This window comes from Hypomesus nipponensis, chromosome 3, assembly GCF_054491055.1.
Source record: "Hypomesus nipponensis isolate SF chromosome 3, ASM5449105v1, whole genome shotgun sequence".
NCBI classification, from domain to species: Eukaryota; Metazoa; Chordata; class Actinopteri; order Osmeriformes; family Osmeridae; genus Hypomesus; species Hypomesus nipponensis.
The window spans coordinates 17,776,869-17,795,269 of NC_140363.1; the positions used below are offsets into that span (position 1 = coordinate 17,776,869).

At 54.8% G+C, this 18,401-nt stretch overlaps 1 protein-coding gene across 2 annotated transcripts in view; it reads right to left on the reverse strand.

The window, feature by feature from the left end:
• Nucleotides 1-1,254: 1,254 nt before the first annotated feature.
• Nucleotides 1,255-18,401, reverse strand: part of kif26ab (kinesin family member 26Ab) — a 75,104-nt gene continuing 57,957 nt past the window's right edge. Inside the window, exons 5-16 of one of the 2 annotated variants that reach the window (XM_084681213.1) lie at nt 17,069-17,252; nt 14,727-14,933; nt 13,384-13,477; nt 12,173-12,435; nt 10,533-10,716; nt 9,382-9,541; nt 8,880-9,042; nt 4,428-7,707; nt 3,685-3,884; nt 2,508-2,528; nt 2,225-2,375; nt 1,255-1,972 (exon numbers count right to left, since the gene is read on the reverse strand). In XM_084681213.1, coding sequence (XP_084537339.1) covers nt 1,791-1,972; nt 2,225-2,375; nt 2,508-2,528; nt 3,685-3,884; nt 4,428-7,707; nt 8,880-9,042; nt 9,382-9,541; nt 10,533-10,716; nt 12,173-12,435; nt 13,384-13,477; nt 14,727-14,933; nt 17,069-17,252 — 5,089 coding nt within the window. In that variant the 3' untranslated portion in view covers nt 1,255-1,790. Of the gene's footprint in view, nt 1,973-2,224; nt 2,376-2,507; nt 2,532-3,684; nt 3,885-4,427; nt 7,708-8,879; nt 9,043-9,381; nt 9,542-10,532; nt 10,717-12,172; nt 12,436-13,383; nt 13,478-14,726; nt 14,934-17,068; nt 17,253-18,401 lie in introns of both variants that reach the window. The other variant, XM_084681204.1, reaches the window with a different exon arrangement.

The following is an 18,401-nucleotide window of genomic DNA, read 5'->3' on the forward strand; positions in this document are numbered from 1 at the left end:
ATTAGAAAATATGGGTTTAGATATGAAATGTGACCTTTTAATACATTGATTTTCTTGAGAAAAAAAAGGTCTCGGTTTGGTTCTAGTCATATAACTCATGAGCCTAACTCCACGTAAACGAGAGCCAAGGTTAATATAAAAATCAAAAATGGTGTAGAAATCATTCATAAAAATGATTAAGAAAATCTCATGCAGCATCTTCAACAAGGGCCTGAGAGAAACGTCTTTTAAAAGAAAAAGAAAAAACTATTCTCAGTTATATAAATCAAACACATCAAAATACAACAAAGTCATTATCTGTTTCACAACCAAACCAGAAAATTATTTTGTCCTCATTGTTGTCAGAGAACTGATTCAAACACCAGTACATTCGTGCACCAAGCTAGAGTTGATACTGTTTGGTAAATGATACCACTATATGGGTTCTGTACTTGCTACTCTGCATCAACACTGCATCAACTATTTGAGCCAATGATCTGGTCTGAGTCTGGTCATAAAATGTTTTCTAAGAATGTGAGGAAAATAGAATGGGGGAGTAAAGAATCCGAATTCTGAGGGGTACACTTGAAACCTCGGAGGGGCTTCGAAACGGTGCTGAAGTTCTTGATGCTGTCTTCAAGTTCTTGAAGCTTCTGGACACTGGTGGACTGCATAGCACCGAGCCAAGGAGCTACTTTGAAGCACCATCAGAGAGCTTTAACTGCTCTTGCTTGTATCAAACTAGTTCAGTCAACGTGGCTCTTAGCACGCGAGGAGAGCAAGGGAGGGCCCTAAAAAACCTGTCTATCCTTACTAAGTCCTTCCTACCCTTCTTCTACACAATACTGAACTGAGCCTGTTGAATGCAGGCCCTGAAGAGTGACTCTCTGATTAATGCCTGTCCTGGATCTCATATGAAAGAAGTTGGGGTGGGGACACAGCCTCACGGTGGGCTGAAAACCCTTCCTCTCTCCTTCCAGCACCAGATCTTCCCATCACAGCATTTCACAGGGATCCCAGGTGATCAAGGCAACTGGAGGGAGGAGATGTTGACTCAACCCTGCTAGGTTTCACAGCCCAGCTAGCAGGGGATGAGGGATAACAGCAAATACAGCAAGATAACACAGACTTGGATTAAAAAGTAGAAAAACCACAGAACCAGACAGATAACATAAGGCGCAAGAGGCTGGATGAACATGGGAAATGCTGACTGAGGTTTCAAACATGAGAAAAGGCAAAGTCTGGGAGCGCAATAACATTAGCTTATTGCTTTACTTTTTTTTTTTTTTTCTCTTTACTTTTTTTTGTAACCTACAAATGATATTTATACACACGGCTTAATCATATAAATACACTATACAATGCAATATAAAATAATTTCATCTTAAAAGGAATATGTTCAGGGTTTGCTTAAGTATGCTGGTTATGATACTAGCACCATACAAAAAATTATGACTCAAAACATGTTGAGTAAAAGAAGGCACTTCTGGATGTCGTCAAATGACTTTTGGGTAAATGATGACCACTCCATCACCATGCAGAAAACACAGAAACAAGCGTTTCTGCGCACACGTTCCTCTCGCACTCCATCCAGAACAACGAGGCACTGCAGATAAGTGGGTCTGATCTCCGGTCTCCATGCAAAAGACGTCTGCTTGTCTCAACACTTGTTGTCTCTCGATTCGTTTCCCCCCCCCCCCCCATCTCCCTCTCCTCTCAACTCAATCCAAGAAAATATGATCAAACTGGCTGCTACATTTCATCTTCCTTCTCGTGTCACTTCCTGCATCGCTCGTCCCACTTCCCGCTTCTCAGACTTCTACTTCACGCAGTCTTTCTTGAGCGTCGGGCGCCCTCACACTGATGTCAAAGCAGGTCACCATCATGACGCGTGACTTGCATAGGTTGACGCAGAACTCCAGCTCGTCTGTCACCTGACCCAGAGCCTGGAAATACTCCAAGGACTCCTTGTCTAAATCCTGGTCCACCTCAACTGCAGAGACAAGACCACATCAACAAACAGTTTAGGTCGGTTCACGCTGTGTCCCAACAATGTCCAACAAACACCCAACATTCTACTGTTGGGCTGTTGGATTTGAAATGCTTGGAAAGATAACTGTCATTTTCAAACTGCCCCAACCAACACTAGCCAACAACTGATTGATAAACTCATTCTCCCCCTAGTGTGTGTGTGTGTGTGTGTGTGTGTGTGTGCGCAGAGTGAAGAAGGAATCCCCGGACTCACACTCTCCCATCCACTTGCTGGGGTCCATCATCAGCCTGGCCTTGGTGTCCTCCAGCTCCTCTCTCAGGTCGTCATGTTTGATCTTCAGCTCTCTCACCCTCTGCTGCCTCCTCTCCAACACCTTCAGCTTACTGTTGAAGTACAGCAGGCCCTGAGACACACACACACACACACACAGACACACACACGGACCAGTGAGTGACTGAGCACTGAAATACTAAGAAGGAGTATTACACAGTTTGTCTTTGTTGACTAAGTCTTAAATATGTTAAGTTGTGCTCACCTTCTCCACATCCTGGAATGGCTGCTGCAGAAGAGATCATGGAAAAAGAAGAAGAAAAGAAAACAATGTCAAACACAAAACACTTTAACAAACGAGGCTCAGTGTCACAGGGAAAGGCTCCACATGGATGACTTCTGACACCTCATATTCACACATACTTAATAAAACATAAATAGGCATGGGCCCAGACATGGAAGCCATGCTTGATCCATCCAAACAGAATTCCAAGCTGGGGAATGTTGAGGGATGTGCAGAGCAGAGCTCTTCATTACCAGTTATTCAGCCGGTGATCGCTGGGAAAGACAAATTGAAGTTCATCTTTTCCTAATTGAAACTAAATCAAACCACCATCCAGCTGATTTAATATCTTCTCTTAACAAATCCCTGTCTGGCTGCCTCTAACTTGTGGGAGCAGTTAATGAGCCGTGGATGAGGAGCCAGACATTAAGAGCAGGCAGCCAGAGACTGATGGAGGGGTTCAGGGGGGGCAGTTACATCCAACACACATTCCTCATCCGCTCTCTCTCTCTGTCTCTCTCTCTCTCTGTCTCTCTTTCTGTCTTTCTCTCTGTTTCTCTTTCTGTCTCTCTGTCTGTCTGTCTGTCTGTCTGTCTCTCTCTCTCTCTCTCTCTGTCTGTCTCTGTCTCTTTCTCTCTTTGTCTCTGTCTCTCTCTGTCTGTCTCTCTCTCTGTCTCTCTCTTTGTCTCTCTCTTTGTCTCTCTCTCTGTCTCTCTCCACCACAAGTAACCCCCAGTCATCAGTCATTTCTAAACCAATTAACCCCCGACAGTAATTGCCTCCTGATCCCTCCACATTCCTCCAGGACTGGAGCACAACACTGAGCTGTGAGTCTGGTCACCCACTCTTGAACTGCAGGGTCGACCGGAGGGAGGCCAGCCTGAAGGTCACATGTCTGAGACTCTGCATATCTCCGTCTTTTACTTTAATAAGAAACTGTGAAGGAGGGGAAGGGGAGCTAAGACCTGCCCACAATGTGGCACATTCAGAACATGGTGAAGACCAATGTGTCACACATGTAGCCCCTACTGCTGAGCTTGACATTGCTAAGTAGGATGTATTCTGCCCAGGGATCACCCAGACCCCCCGAGAAGACCTAAATTAAGTGTGGCTGTGCGGAGCTTGTCTTACAGGAGGGATGGAACGACCCTTCACTCACCTCTACTGGCTCTTCCTGCCGACGCCTCTGAAGACGTTCCACGTCGTCAATCTCGTACACCTTGATCTCGAACGGTTCTTTTAAAGGGCCAGACATGCAGGTGGGTGGCAGGTCCACCCACTGGCCAGCTGTGCCGGCCTTCTTCCCCAGGGACGAGGTGTCTGGCAGGGGGGCGGGGATCAGCCGACGCCGCTGGAGGCCTGGAGAACCACAGACAGACGGGCACCTCAATTACAGCTGTATACACATAGGATAGGAACATGTTCAGGATGGTACAGCTATGCAGGTAAATATGTATGAGGCTCAGAGATGGAAAGTGATAGCAGGTTTTACACAGACATCCTGGGTCAACTGAATATGTATTAGGCTTTCACAACAGTGTTTCACATACCTGAACAACACATGAATTGCAAAGGTTCCCTTACATAAATCTGTGTCATCAAACCTTTAGTATTCTGCTCAGCTCATCCACAGTTGTTCACAGGAATTCACTGTTCAAAATGTTTTCTATAGATGTGAGCATAAGGTGTTCTTGCGAAGGTGAGAAAACACAATCCAGATATTTCATAGAAACCAAACAAGACTCTCAGGGCCTGTTAAATAGCCAGGGAAAACTATGTGTTTATGATGCCTTCTAACAGTGCACATTCTTTACCCAAATGCTTTTTGCTTGTAGGTATGTACACCTTGAAATCCCAAACAAAAGCTTAAAGTGGATATACAGAGACGTATTTTTGTCTCACCGTTCGACCTCTTCTTGGGGGACTTGGAGTTCCTGGTTCGCCCCGAGGAGGACATGCCGCTCTCGCTCATGGAGTCATGGGCGGACGAGGCGCTGCCGGTGGCCTCGCTGTCCCGGATCATGCTCTCGTACCCGCTGCTGCCGCCGCTGTGGTAGAAGAGGGCGGTGCGGCCCATGGCCGGGGGCAGCTCTCCACTGAGCACGCTGCTGTTGTCGCTGCCGTGGCCGCTGCTGTAGCGCTGGGGCCGTCTGGGCGCCGTGATCTTGCTGTAAGGGGACGGGAGCATGGTCACGGGGGGCTGGTCGTCCCCCGCGTTCGCCCCGCCGTCAGACTCCCCGGAGCCCCTCAGGTGTTTGCCCGGCGAGCCGCCCAGCGCGAGCTCGCTCACCCGGCTGTTGGCCGCCCGCATGGCCTGCTTGGTGCCCATGACGGTGCCCCGCCCAGGCCTGGCGTTGTTGGGGGCCGTGGTGGTGCGGGGAGTGGGGGTCTTCCCGGAGGGCGGGAGGTTGGCGTTGGGGTTTCTGGCGGCGGGCGCTGCCAGGGACTTGGTGGAGGAACTGAGGCCCTTCGAGTGGTTGGCAGACAGAGAGCGGGCTTTGCTTCCGTTGAGGGTTCCAGCTGCTCTGGGGCCGACACCAGCTTTCACCTGCCCGGGTTTGCTCACCACACCTGGGCTCCCGCAAGGGGAAGGAGGGGAGGTAGCGATGGGAGAGCTGGCGGAGTTAGGGACGCCGTATCTGGGGATGGACCTGCCTGACTTGCTGCTGCCTAGGCTAGCCCCGCTGTTCTCCCGGCTGAGGACAGGCTTGGAGCCCATACAAGACAGGCTGTCGCACTTCTCCAGGGACACCTGGCTGCCGTAGTGCAGCCCTGCGTCGCCTCTGGCTCCCCTGGCCTTCAGGCTGGACGTGGCCTTGGCCGAGGCGTGGTCGAACCTGAGGCCGGAGGTCTTCAGGTTGTTGGAGTCGGCTCTGAAGCGCGCCTCCAGCTCGTCCTCTGACACCACGGCCCTCGCGGCCCTCCCTGCCTCCGCGTGCTCCCCACACGCAGACTTTAAGGCACTTTGGGGCAGCAGGGTCCGGTTCTTCTGGTCCAGACTGGACTTCCGCACCGGCGGAGGAGGCGGGGAAGTACCGCCAGGTTTGGGGAGCATGCTGACTTTCTGTCCGGTGGCCTTGCTGGTTTTCCCCAGAGAGGAGAACCTGTTGGTGGACGCTGCGACCATGTCCTGAGATGCCCTGGACTCCGTGGTGGTGTGGATCACGGGCACGGTCCCCAGGGTGGTGGCCCCTCGCCTCAGCTGGGGCATCCGGCTGGGGGGCTCGGCTTTCCTGACGGACGACTTCTCGCAGCCGTCCACCACCCTCTGGGCTGAGGTAGAGGCCTGCGCCTTGGGGGGGCGAGGTACGCTGTTGCTGCTGACGACCGCAGGTCTCCGGGAGGGGATGGCGCTGGGGGGGGTTTTGAGGAACTTGGCGGTGGGGCTGGGGTCCGCGAGGGGCTGGAGGTCCGGAGAGAGGCCCACACGTTGCCAGGGGTCCTCCTGCCTGGCCTCGTGTGTGGGAGGCTCACGGCTGCTGCTGCTGTGGGTGATGGATGAGGTAGGTGTTTTCCTGGGAAGACTGGAGTGGACTACGGGCGTGGGGGAGCCCTGGGCGGGCTGGGAGGAGCTGAGGGGGTTAACCGTGGCGGTTTTCGCCGGCAACCGGAGGGATCCTTTGGCTGAGTCAGGAGAAGGAGGGCACTTGGTCAAGGACAGCTTACTGGAGGCGGCGCTGTCGCTGTCCATCTCGGAGAAGCTGAAGCCGCTGTCGTTCAGGGAGTTCTTAGCGTCTCTCGGCAACGGCTCACACTGGAACAGACCGAAGGAGTCCAGGTAAAAGGTTCCCTCGGGGCCGCCGTGCGTGGCGTGGGGCAGGAACACGTCGGAGGAGTGGGCCCCCTCGCTCCCCTGCGTGCTCGCGCTCACCCCGCTGAGCCAGGAGCTGACGGACGAGCCCCTGCTGCCCACGCTCACAAACACGTCCTCCCCGAGGGGCGTGCCCGGCCCCGCGTTGACCTCCGACCCCCCGAAGGAGGCCGTGTAGGCGTCAAACTCATCGTTGATGCTGCTGATGATGCTGACGGGCCTGGAGCCGGAGGCCAGCGCCTGCAGGGAGCAGTCGCTGCTGAAGCTGACGATGCTGGTGGGCCGCCCTCCGCCGTCCACCAGGCCCCCGATGGACAGCTCCTCCACCACGGTGAACACCAGCTCGTCCTCCCCGTTCAGCTCCACGGGCTGCTGCAGGGTGACGGTGGCTCTGAGGGCGTCCCTGTTCAGGCAGCGGTCTCTCAGGGTGGTCCGCAGGCGGCACACCTCCACACCTCCGCTGGGAGGGGCCCCAGAATCCCCCCGCTTCACAGCCTGGTGGCTCATTCCGACGGGGGGCATCCTGGTGGTGGAGCTCTCCTCCGCCTCTCCGTTCCCCCAGGAAGTGTCCCTCGGCTGCGGGGGAGGGGGAGCCGGCTTGGGTAAGGGCTTCTTGTTGAAGTAGACCTTCTCCCTCACCACTGGCTCTGGGTTGGGGGCGGGGGCGACCTGCTTGCTGGGGCTGGCCCTGCTGTCTGGAGCCATCACCTTCTCACCGTCGGCGCTGGTTCTGCACGCGTTCTCCGACGGCGCTCTCTCCGAGGGGACGCCCTGCCGGGTGGAATGTTCCAGTTTGGCTTTGAGGCCGGGGCTGCCGGCCGGATGGGAAGCGGCCGTGTGTTTAGGAGAGGGTTTGGGTGAGGTGCTCTCCTGCGAGCTGGAGGACACTTTCGCTCCGGTCTTGGGGGAAACGGAGCCTGGTCCTTCCTTGCTTTTCCCGCCGTCCGTCTTAGGGCTGGCCTGGCTGCCCCGCCCCTCTCCCACGAAGGCCTTGGGCTCCTCGCTGCCATCGATGCACTCCAGACGCTCCTGCAGCTCGGCGAACGTGTTGCACTTGAAGAAGTGTTCTCTGTCCAGCGGGGAGTCCCTGCCGCCCCTCCTCCGGTTCAGGGAGGGGATGATGGGGACGAACACCGGCGGCCCTTCGTTGTCGCTCAGCTCGCGGTCGGAGACGGCGGAGCCGCCGGGGCCCACGTAGATGACGGTGTCGCACGACTGCTCGCTGCTGGAGGAGTAGTCAGGGTCACTGAGGAGAGGGGGGAGGTCGGGGTCCAGGGCCACCGTCCGGGGGTGGAAGGGCCGGAGGTGGGGGGGCCGGCGGATCCTCCCCTCCTCACAGGAGCTTTCGCCTCCGGAGGAACTGGATGCGTACTGAGAGAGAGAGAGAGACACAGAGAGAGAGAGAGAGAGAGAGAGAGAGAGAGAGACACAGAGAGAGACACCGAGAGAGAGACACCGAGAGAGAGACACAGAGAGAGAGACACAGAGAGAGAGAGAGAGAGAGACACAGAGAGAGAGACACAGAGATAGAGACACAGAGAGAGAGACACAGAGAGAGAGAGAGAGAGAGAGAGAGAGAGAGAGAGAGAGAGAGACAGAGAGACAGAGAGACAGAGAGAGAGAGAGAGAGAGACAGTTAGAGTTAAGCAGTCTCGAAGGGGTCTTTTTAGGTTATCATTAATATAATCCGTTTTAAGTAATGATTCAATAACTGCTGGGTGAATTATAGCTTATTTATTTCCTGAACCACTTTGCCTATTATATTAACAGTCAATCTTATTTCATAACGAATTCAGGAGGTGATCAATTGCGAAGGAAATATGATTTCCATTCCAAAACGCCTGTCGATATATTTAAAGGTTAAAAGTGCACGTCAATAGGCGCTACGAAACAAACGTCAATAGTATAAATTGCTGTGTGGAATGCATTATAATTATGCCTGACTGAGACCAATGTTTAATAAATACTTGCTGTCATTTCAACTAATTATCGAGAACACATATTTCCCTAATCTGAGAGCATTTATTACACACATCCTTAGGCAGCAGTATTGATTACATGATTATGCACTGAGCAGGAGAGAAAAACTAGCTTTGAATTATTGCCAACAACCGTACAGCAACACTGACTTCACTTCACAGCCCCAAAGTTAAAGAGAAATAAACTTCTTTATGAAACTCAAGACAGGACAAACCCCCGGACTGTCATTGCAGCATTCCTGGAACACTACAAACACGCGCTAGCACATATCATTCACCAAGATGACCCATCGCAGACATCAAACACACGACACACTCCTCCTGCGTGTTGAACCGAGGCACGCCAGTCCTTAAGGAGGACCTACCTGTGGGAGTCAGATGGCTGAGCAGTGAGGGACTCGGACTAGTAATCAGAAGGTTACCGGATCAATTTCCCACCGTGCCAAAATGACGTTGTGTCCATGGGCAAGGCACTTCACCCTGCTTGCCCCGGGGGGGGGGGGGGTACTTACTGTAACTCGCTCTGGATAAGAGCGTCTGCTAAATGACTAATTGTAAATGTACCTTGGACTTCTTCTTCCTCATGCGGTGGATGCGAGAGGCTAGCTGGATGGTGGAGAGCGAGTCGGCGTAACAGGCGGGGGAGTCAGAGATGTGGGCGATCATTGTCGTCCTGCAGTTGATGTTCCCCAGCGAGTCTCTCAGCAACATTGTCAGTTTGCTGTCCCTGAATCACAGGTTCACACACTGTTATTATCGTCGCTCAGGAAACAGCGGGGGCGTACTTAGTCATACCGTACCTTACGCTGCAGGCAAACACAAACTAAACCGTCGCACCGTCCGTCTATTCGTAACCAGGTCCCACTTCCCACCATATTCATGCAGTAAGTTTGATTCATTTCTGATTTCCTCATACTCTAGATGCGTTGAACAGTCCTAGTCAGTCAGTAAACCTGTCGAACTACACTTGATGTTCGTGCTCTGACAAGTCTCCAACAGTCCCTTCCTCCTCTGGATCTCACAACTAGTGAAATAAACAAATAAATAGTTCAATAATCCAGCCTACCTGTATGGTACGTGCTTGGCTCCGTTGGCCAGGGCCATGATGACGTTGCCCAGGGCGGTGAGCGACAGACACTGCCCTCCGCCCGCGTCCCTGCTCCTGCTGGGCACCTTCTCACAGCTGCCCAGATCCAGGAGGTGAAGCCTGCTCCTTCCGCCTGACACTGAGGATGAGGAGGAACCAGGTGAGCTTATACCTCCACACAGACACTCCCTCTGGAGTCAGCGCCCCCAACACACACACACACACACACAGCGGAGGAAGGAGGGGCGGGCCCACGCCAGACCAGACAAGCGGATGTCTGATTTTACGGGTGAGTAAGACAAAGTGATTCAAAAGCAGTCGAGACTGCGATACTTTCACAGACAGTTAACTCCTATAATACTACTATAAAACATCTGTGTGACTGGATTCTTGCTGTCCTGTTTTCACGTGGTATGTCATGTACCCTATGAAAAAACAAAGTGACAGACATGGCATTTGGTGTATTGATGATCCTTGCTGTGATGCTTTAAACACAGTTCACATCATGTTCTACAGGGGTAGAAGTCTGTGTGATTGAGTCTCGAAGGAAGGGGAGTGTGTTGTTTCGTGGGTAGCTGCTATGTTATTTCGTATGATTGTAGGAGAAAATGACAGAGTTTCAGAGGAGAACCATTAAATGGCTGTCAGCAAGACTTCGAAATTGAGTGTTTCAAATCCTCACTCGCTCACAGCCTTGGAACAGCATAAGAATACAAACTTGTTTTTAAGTTTGTAATTTTATTTTTTCCATGATCGCTCCGAACATGAGTCTGGAGACTTGTTACACAGGCAGATTTATTCCGGTATTTTCCACCATCTAACCCTCGGCCATGCCTCCACTGATCATTAGTTTGAGTTTAGCAGAACCGACATACTGCATGCCTGTACACCCCTACTGTATAATTAGTCCAGAAACCGAGGGAATTGCACTTAGCGCTCTTATTAATGCCTAATAAAGTGGTCATCTTTAAATGACCGTGAGTAATCAAGTGTTCTTCTTGATTAAGGATATAATTATCTGACGAGCTTAATAGTCTGTTGTTTTTGGGAGATGGAGAGGACTTGTGGAGTTGCAGGGTTCTGTGTCATACAGGAAGTGCAATCTCTACAGGAAGTGCATCTGTACTCACTTCCTCCCTTGCCGCTTTTCTCCATGCGGTACTGGTAGACGTGGAGGGTGAACAGCATGTGGGAGTTCCGCCTGTCCTCCTCGTCTGCGTCTGGCCGGCTGGTGCTACGCGCTGCGATGGCGGCGTCCAGGAAGAAGGCAGCCTTCTCTGCCGTGGGGGCACGAAGCTCACTCTGGTTCTGGAGCTGGGGGGAGAGAGAAAGGGAGGGAGGGAGGGAGGGAGGGAGGGGCAGACATGTAAGGGGTTAGGGTTAGAGAAAGAGAGAACGGTGACGGGAGGAAGAGAGGGGGGGGGGGAAGAGAGAGTAGTGAGATTGAGGTGAGGAAGAGAGGGGTGAAGAGAGGGAGAGATGAGGGGCAGTTAATTGGACCCAGAAACACATTTCTGGCACATTAGATTGGGTCTCGAGGGCAATTACGAGCTGCAGATATGCAAACTGAGGGGGGGGGGGGGGATTAGGAGAGGCTGTGGTTGAGCAGGAGGGCAGGGTGTGGTGCTGGGGTACAGACGGCTGGGGGGGGGGGGGATGGGGGGAGGAGGTGGAGGGGTGGGGGGTGGAGGGGGGGCCCAGCATGGTGGTTACTAAGAGAGGAGGAGGAGAGACAGCAGCTTCACAGGACTCCAGGCAGCCTTTGAAGTCACAGTCCACACAGAGGCCCCCCCCCCCCAACCCCCCCAGCCCCCTCCCCTAAAAAACAACATCTGACAGCAACACCTGTCAGTGCCTTCAGACCCTCATCCTCCCCCCACCCCACTCAGGAGAGAGGCCTAGCTCTGGGGTAATAGATGCTGATGGAGGCTGACAGTAAAGTCAATAGTAAGAAAGGTATGGAGAGATACTAGGAGGGGAGGACCGCAGAGAGGGTCTGGACGAGGCGCTCCAGCCGAGATGAAACACGGCAGACAGAAGTCTCTGGAACAGGCCGGGGTGGGGAACAGGCCGGAGTGGGGAACAGACCGGGGTGGGGAACAGACCGGAGTGGGGAACAGACCGGGGTGGGGAACAGACCGGGGTGGGGAACAGACCGGAGTGGGGAACAGACCGGGGTGGGGAACAGACCGGGGTGGGGAACAGACCGGAGTGGGGAACAGACCGGAGTGGGGAACAAGAGGCCCGCAAGAGAACAAAGAAGAGGAGTCCACACCCCCTAACCTGAGGCCACACCCCCTAACCTGAGGCCACACCCCCTAACCTGAGGCCACACCCCCTAACCTGAGGCTACACCCCCTCACCTGAGGCTACACCCCCTAACCTGAGGCTACACCCCCTCACCTGAGGCCACACCCCCTAACCTGAGGCTACACCCCCTCACCTGAGGCCACACCCCCTCACCTGAGGCCACACCCCCTCACCGGAGACCACACCCCCTCAACTGAGGCTACACCCCCAGACCTAAGGCCACACCCCTTCACCTGAGGCCACACCCCCTCACCTGAGGCCACACCCCCTCACCTGAGGCCACACCCCCTCACCTGAGACCACACCCCCTCACCGGAGAAAAAACAACACACCCCCTCAACTGAGGCTACACCCCCAGACCTAAGGCCACACCCCTTCACCCGAGGCCACACCCCCTAACCTGAGGCTACACCCCCTCACCTGAGACCACACCCCTTCACCTAAGGCCACACCCCCTCACCTGGGTGCCACAGATGGGGTCCTCCCTCAGGTAGACGCCCGGGGACTGGCCGTCCTGCAGGCTGCCGCTCGACACCTCGGCCAGCAGGTCGGTCAGCTGCTCGTCCCTCCCGCTGATCTCCACGGCCGACACGCGCAGCGAGAAGCGGGTGCCCGTCTTCTCCTTCCTCTCGCTGATGAGCTTGAAGAGCCAGGAGATGGCACAGGGAGCCACGCCCAGGCCCTGGGCGGAGCCATCCTTACCAATCATGGTGTAGGTCTTGCCTGCAGGGGAGGAAGGGGAGATGGTGACTGTGTCTGGTGCCAGGGCTACTGCCGACACCCATGTTGGTCTCTTAGGATTGAATTGTTCCTCCAATGAGCCGTTAGGGACAGGCGGGGGGGAGACAGAGCGTTGTGTGAAACCACCGTTGATGGGGAATTTGCTTTTAATACGTTTCTCTCTGGATAGGAGGTGACTGAAATATATTTGAATTTAAATCCCAGGACCCGAGGAGCTGTTTTGGAGAGGAGAGTTCCAGCTGGCTGAGAGATAGAGGAGAGGAAGCCTTCAGACTGAGGGCTTTGGCCAGGTCAATTACTCCGAAATTAATTACAGTCTGGGCCCAGAATCTTCTGTGCAACAGTCTACCTCTCCCTCTTTCTCTCTCTCTCTCTAAACTCCCCTTATCTCCCTTCCCTTTCCCTCTCCTCCTCTCCCCTCTTCTCCCCCCTCCCCTTCAGTCTCCTCTCCTCCTCTCCGCTAACTCAAGTGGACCACTAAGGTGATTATGGACTTCAGTGTGGCTAACAAAGGCAGTGAGGAAGGTTTGACATGAGACCAGCGAGGGGACCTTACCTAGCCTGACGTGTGACCAGCGAGGGGACCTTACCTAGCCTGACATGAGACCAGCGAGGGGATCTTACCTAGCCTGACATGAGACCAGCGAGGGGACCTTACCTAGCCTGACGTGTGACCAGCGAGGGGACCTTACCTAGCCTGACATGAGACCAGCGAGGGGATCTTACCTAGCCTGACATGAGACCAGCGAGGGGACCTTACCTAGCCTGACGTGAGACCAGCGAGGGGATCTTACCTAGCCTGACATGAGACCAGCGAGGGGATCTTACCTAGCCTGACATGAGACCAGCGAGGGGACCTTACCTAGCCTGACGTGTGACCAGCGAGGGGATCTTACCTAGCCTGACATGAGACCAGCGAGGGGACCTTACCTAGCCTGACGTGACCAAAGCAGAAGATGCAGCCGTCCGCTCCGTTCACCACCGACTGGATGACCTCCGCCACAGTCCCCGAGCACACCTCCGCCTGGGGGGAGACAGGGGTCAGAGGTCAGGGGTCAGGGCTACATCGTGAAGCAGGCCTCTTCGACCAAACGTTTCTCTCCCTCTTCATTTTTTACAAATTATACACAATTATACAAATACATGCAAATACGTTATCCACAACAACAACAAACAAAGTTTGGTGTCTTCCAGAAATCAATCCAATCCGCTGAAGCAATAACAGGAAGCGAGTCTGAGGGAATTCCTGTATTCTGAGGCTGTGCGGCAGCGAGTGTCTTTTCAGTCTGCCTGAGCTGCCCTCCAGGAGCCAGGCAGAGACCTCTACCATACGTCACACATCACACACACCACACAGCCCTCTGAACAGCTGGGTGCTGCAACTCCCCTCCAGCAGAACCATCCCAGCAGCACCAGCTCAGCCTGGCCTCGGCCCGCCTGCAGCCTCAGACCGAGGCCAGACCGAGGCCAGACCGAGGCCAGACCGAGGCCAGGCTGGAGCACTGAGGAGTCTGCTGGAGGACAGAAAGACTGGCTGCCTGGAGACCAGCCTGGCGACCAGCCCGACGACCAGCCTGGCGACCAGCCCGACGACCAGCCTGGCGACCACCCCGACGACCAGCCTGGCGACCAGCCCGACGACCAGCCTGGCGACCAGCCCGACGACCAGCCTGGCAACCAGCCCGACGACCAGCCTGGCAACCATCCCGACGACCAGCCTGGCAACCAGCCTGAAGACCAGCCCGACGACCAGCCCGACGACCATCCTCCCGATGAAACACCTCCACTCTAAGCTTCTCTGAGCTTCTACGCGGTTGTTTCTTTGCAACAATTTATTTGTTTCGTTGCTAAATTCCATCACTGATTCCTTACAAAGACACCGAGTACATCCGTGGCTTTCTGATTGTAAACAACAGTGTGATCTCTCCACCTCCTCTTCCATCCCTGGTGTCTGATCGCCCAGGCTGTGAACTGACCTGGGCATGTCTGCAGTAAGGACAGTCAGGGATATAACTGGACTATGAAACGAGAGGTTAGATATAAGTGGAGTGAATTCAGTTGGTTCCCCAGACTTGAAAGGCCCAGCTGTTGGTCTCAGTCTGAGAAGAATGCCCTCGACCAGGACCGGCATGCTTACTCTAAGCCCCCTGGCTGCACCCTGCACCCGCCATTAAGATGTCCTCATGCCCTTGAGAGAACACACACACACACATCCTCAACCCCTCCGACCCACACACACACACACACCCACACACACACACCCTGACCCTTACTTGCGAGGCGTCCTGGGGAAACACGGCGTCGAAGGCGAAGATCTTGGGGACGGCCACGGTGGCGGCCCTCCTGAGTCCGGCGCTGGCGTGCGGCGTGGCCGCGGGGTCGTACAGGGTCAGCTGCTTCTTCCTGGCGTCCACCTTCAGGAAGGACACGGACTCGGACGAGTCGTCCAGGGGAGGGCAGATCCGCATCATCACCTTGACCTGCGGCAGCGGCGAGGGGGGAGGGGTTAGGGGTGTGGTCACATGCAAGGGTTTAATGCGGGAGGCACACAGACACAGACACACACACACACACACTTCCACCACCCCTTTCTGCACAGGCAACAAACCCAACACAGCCCTTTCATCCCCCGTCTCTGCGCCCGCCGTCACACCCTCACAAAAGCCCTTGTCTGCTCCCCTGACTTGCTGTGTATAAATATTTCCACAGGTCCGGGCTGTGGCGCTAAGAATTCACGTCTGCAGCCCATCCCGGTTCCTCCTGCGTTCCTCCGCAAGGCAACGAGCCCTCCCTTGCACCCACAGGGGGCTGTTACCATGACGGCAGCGAGCCCCTCCCTGGCCCCCACAGGGGGCTGTTACCGTGACGGACACGTACACATGGACAGCAAATTACATCTGCTGTGACATTTAAAACCCTCCACATGGTGGCTGGCTGTGTGTGTGTGTTCACGTGTGTGTGGGTGTGTGTGTGTGTGTACGTGCGGACCGTCCGGGCCATGGCTAGCTAATGTCTCTGCTATATTTACATGGGTGGAGATCTGATAGCCGGGCCCAGGGTGGAGAAGCAGACTCTGCATTTTAACACCTCCAGCCTTCCTGCTAATGGCCCTGTCTCTTGATCCCCCACAAAATCCATTAAGGGGGTTAGCTGCCCCCCCCCTGCTCTGGGGCATGCCCTGTACTGGAGGGAATCAGGGGGCTTTAGTTCAAGTCAAAACTGGAACAAACTCTGAAAGAAGGACAATATGAGTCGACGATAAAACAGCTGATCTCAAACCTGATTATAGCCTGACGGACACAGACAAGCAACAGAAACAAACATTCTATGAATGAATGAGAGGATGAAGGGATGAAGGGGCACGCGGTCGGAAAGACGAAGGTTTTCATGTTGTTGTCTTAGATTCTGTAGACATGTCACACAGCACCGACCCCGGTGACCCTGGCACCGTGTGAGCAGGGTGACCGTGACATGCCCCAAGTCTGTCTGGAGGGCCCCCGTCTGGAGGGCCCCCATTCTGGAGGGCCCGTGTCTGGAGGGCCCGTGTCTGGAGGGCCCGTGTCTGGAGGGCCCGTGTCTGGAGGGCCCGTGTCTGGAGGGCCCCCGTCTGGAGGGCCCGTGTCTGGAGGGCCCCCGTCTGGAGGGCCCCCGTCTGGAGGGCCCGTGTCTGGAGGGCCCGTGTCTGGAGGGCCCGTGTCTGGAGGGGCCCGTGTCTGGAGGGCCCGTGTCTGGAGGGCCCCCGTCTGGAGGGCCCGTGTCTGGAGGGCCCCCGTCTGGAGGGCCCCCGTCTGGAGGGCCCGTGTCTGCACAGCGAACAATGACAGCTCGTCCCCCTCCCCTTAAGGAAGGGGACACCCAGTCCACTGATGGACTCAGACCTACGTCCCTCGGCCTGTGAAAGTCTCTTTCCCAGATGTCCACATCAACTGGCGGAAATTCACGGTAACAGCGGTGGTGTTTAATGAAGTCCTGTTTACAATAGAACCTCCACAACACAGGAGGAAGATCTCCATGGCTACTCTGAACAGTATCAGACTGCCGTTCACGAAGGCTTCCTCTCCAGGTGGGATCTGATCTGGAGGGAACTTCTCCTCTATAAATACTGAATCTCAGCCCTGACAACAATAGCTAATAAACCCAGGAGGAAGGCCGTGTTTACACAGACCCAGCCCTAATGAAAGCCCCAGTCACAGCCATCCTGGATTTCATCATCTCGTTTATGAAAAAGGCACACACACAAAAAACGATATGAATGCACGGACATATTTGGACTTTTTTTCCTTCTCTCTCTCTAACTGTGGGCTGTTCAGAGGAAGGAATTCTCTCTTGACAGACAAAGGGAATTGGTGACATTCCAGTGGGCCTGTCAGCAGTGTCAGTCTGGTCTGGACTGGACTGGTTTGGTCTGGACTAGGGTGTCATCATTCATCATTCAAACATCACTCTGGCCTATTTGCATGTTTATGTCTATATATGCTCATTATGGTTGAGTTTGTGTGTGTGTGTGTGCGCGTTACTTAGAAACGTCTGCCTGTGTGCCTGCATGTCTCAGTGTTTTGCATACAACCTAGGGGCATGTGCCAAACAGCACCCGTGTGTGTGTGTGTGTCTTTACCTTCCCCATCCCCGGGTTCTCCTTGACCTTGGACATGGCGCGGAGCAGGCATGGTGGCGCGGGCGGGGGCGACAGCTGCAGGGTGGTGCTGAAGGTGGTGGGGTAGAGGGAGGGCTCCTGGGGACGGAGCTGCGGCACGAGCTGCTTCTTACGCTTCGACGACAAGTTCAGCTTCTGGGCTGCCCTGCGGGGGAGAGAGAGAGAGAAACAGAGAGTGAGGGGGGGAGAAGGACAGAGAGAGAGAGAGAGAGAGAGAGAGAGAGAGAGAGAGAGAGAGAGAGAGAGAGAGAGAGAGAGAGAGAAAGGGGGAGAGAGAGAGAGAGAGAGAGAGAGAGAGAGAGAGAGAGAGAGAAGGGAGAGAGAGAGAGAGACAGAGAGAGGGGGGAGAAGGAGAGAGAGAGAGAGAGAGAGAGAGAGAGAGAGAGAGAGAGAGAGAGAGAGAGAGAGAGAGAGAGAGAGGGAGAGAGGTTTGAGACACAGCTGACAGAGAAAGGTTGTTTTATATTCTCATCACGAGACCAGAAGCTGAAGTTGAAGGAAAGTGTTTCTTTCCTTGGCGGCGAGGTACATCACTGTGTGCACGGTGACAGAGATGTGTAGACGGCTGCAAATGATTGATTTAATGCTCTGCTTTGACACTTGTTGTCCCCGCGTGCAGAGCTGGTAGACACCTCTCTCTGCAGCTGGAGCGTAAAGGTCACCCACATCTGTTTTCTCCTCGAGAGCACTGTGCCCCCTCGCCCAACTCCACCAAAAGCTCTCTGCCTCAAACGCTGCCCTCAACGCAGGGCTACCTGCAGGGCTGCCCGCGGGGCTACCCACAGGGCTACCCGCATGGCTACCCGCAGGGCTACCCTTAACGCAGGGCTACCCTTAACGCAGGGCTACCCTTAACGCAGGGCTACCCACAGGGCTACCTGCAGGGCTATCCACAGGGCTACCTGCAGGGCTACCCACAGGGCTACCTGCAGGGCTACCCACAGGGCTACCTGCAGGGCTACCCACAGGGCTACCTGCAGGGCTACCCACAGGGCTACCTGCAGGGCTATCCACAGGGCTACCTGCAGGGCTATCCACAGGGCTACCTGCAGGGCTACCTGCAGGGCTACCCACAGGGCTATCCACAGGGCTATCCACAGGGCTACCTGCAGGGCTATCCACAGGGCTACCCACAGGGCTATCCACAGGGCTACCTGCAGGGCTACCTGCAGGGCTACCCACAGGGCTACCTGCAGGGCTACCCACAGGGCTACCTGCAGGGATATCCACAGGGCTACCCACAGGGCTACCTGCAGGGCTAACGCTCTCCACCTCAAAGCACAGAACTTGACCG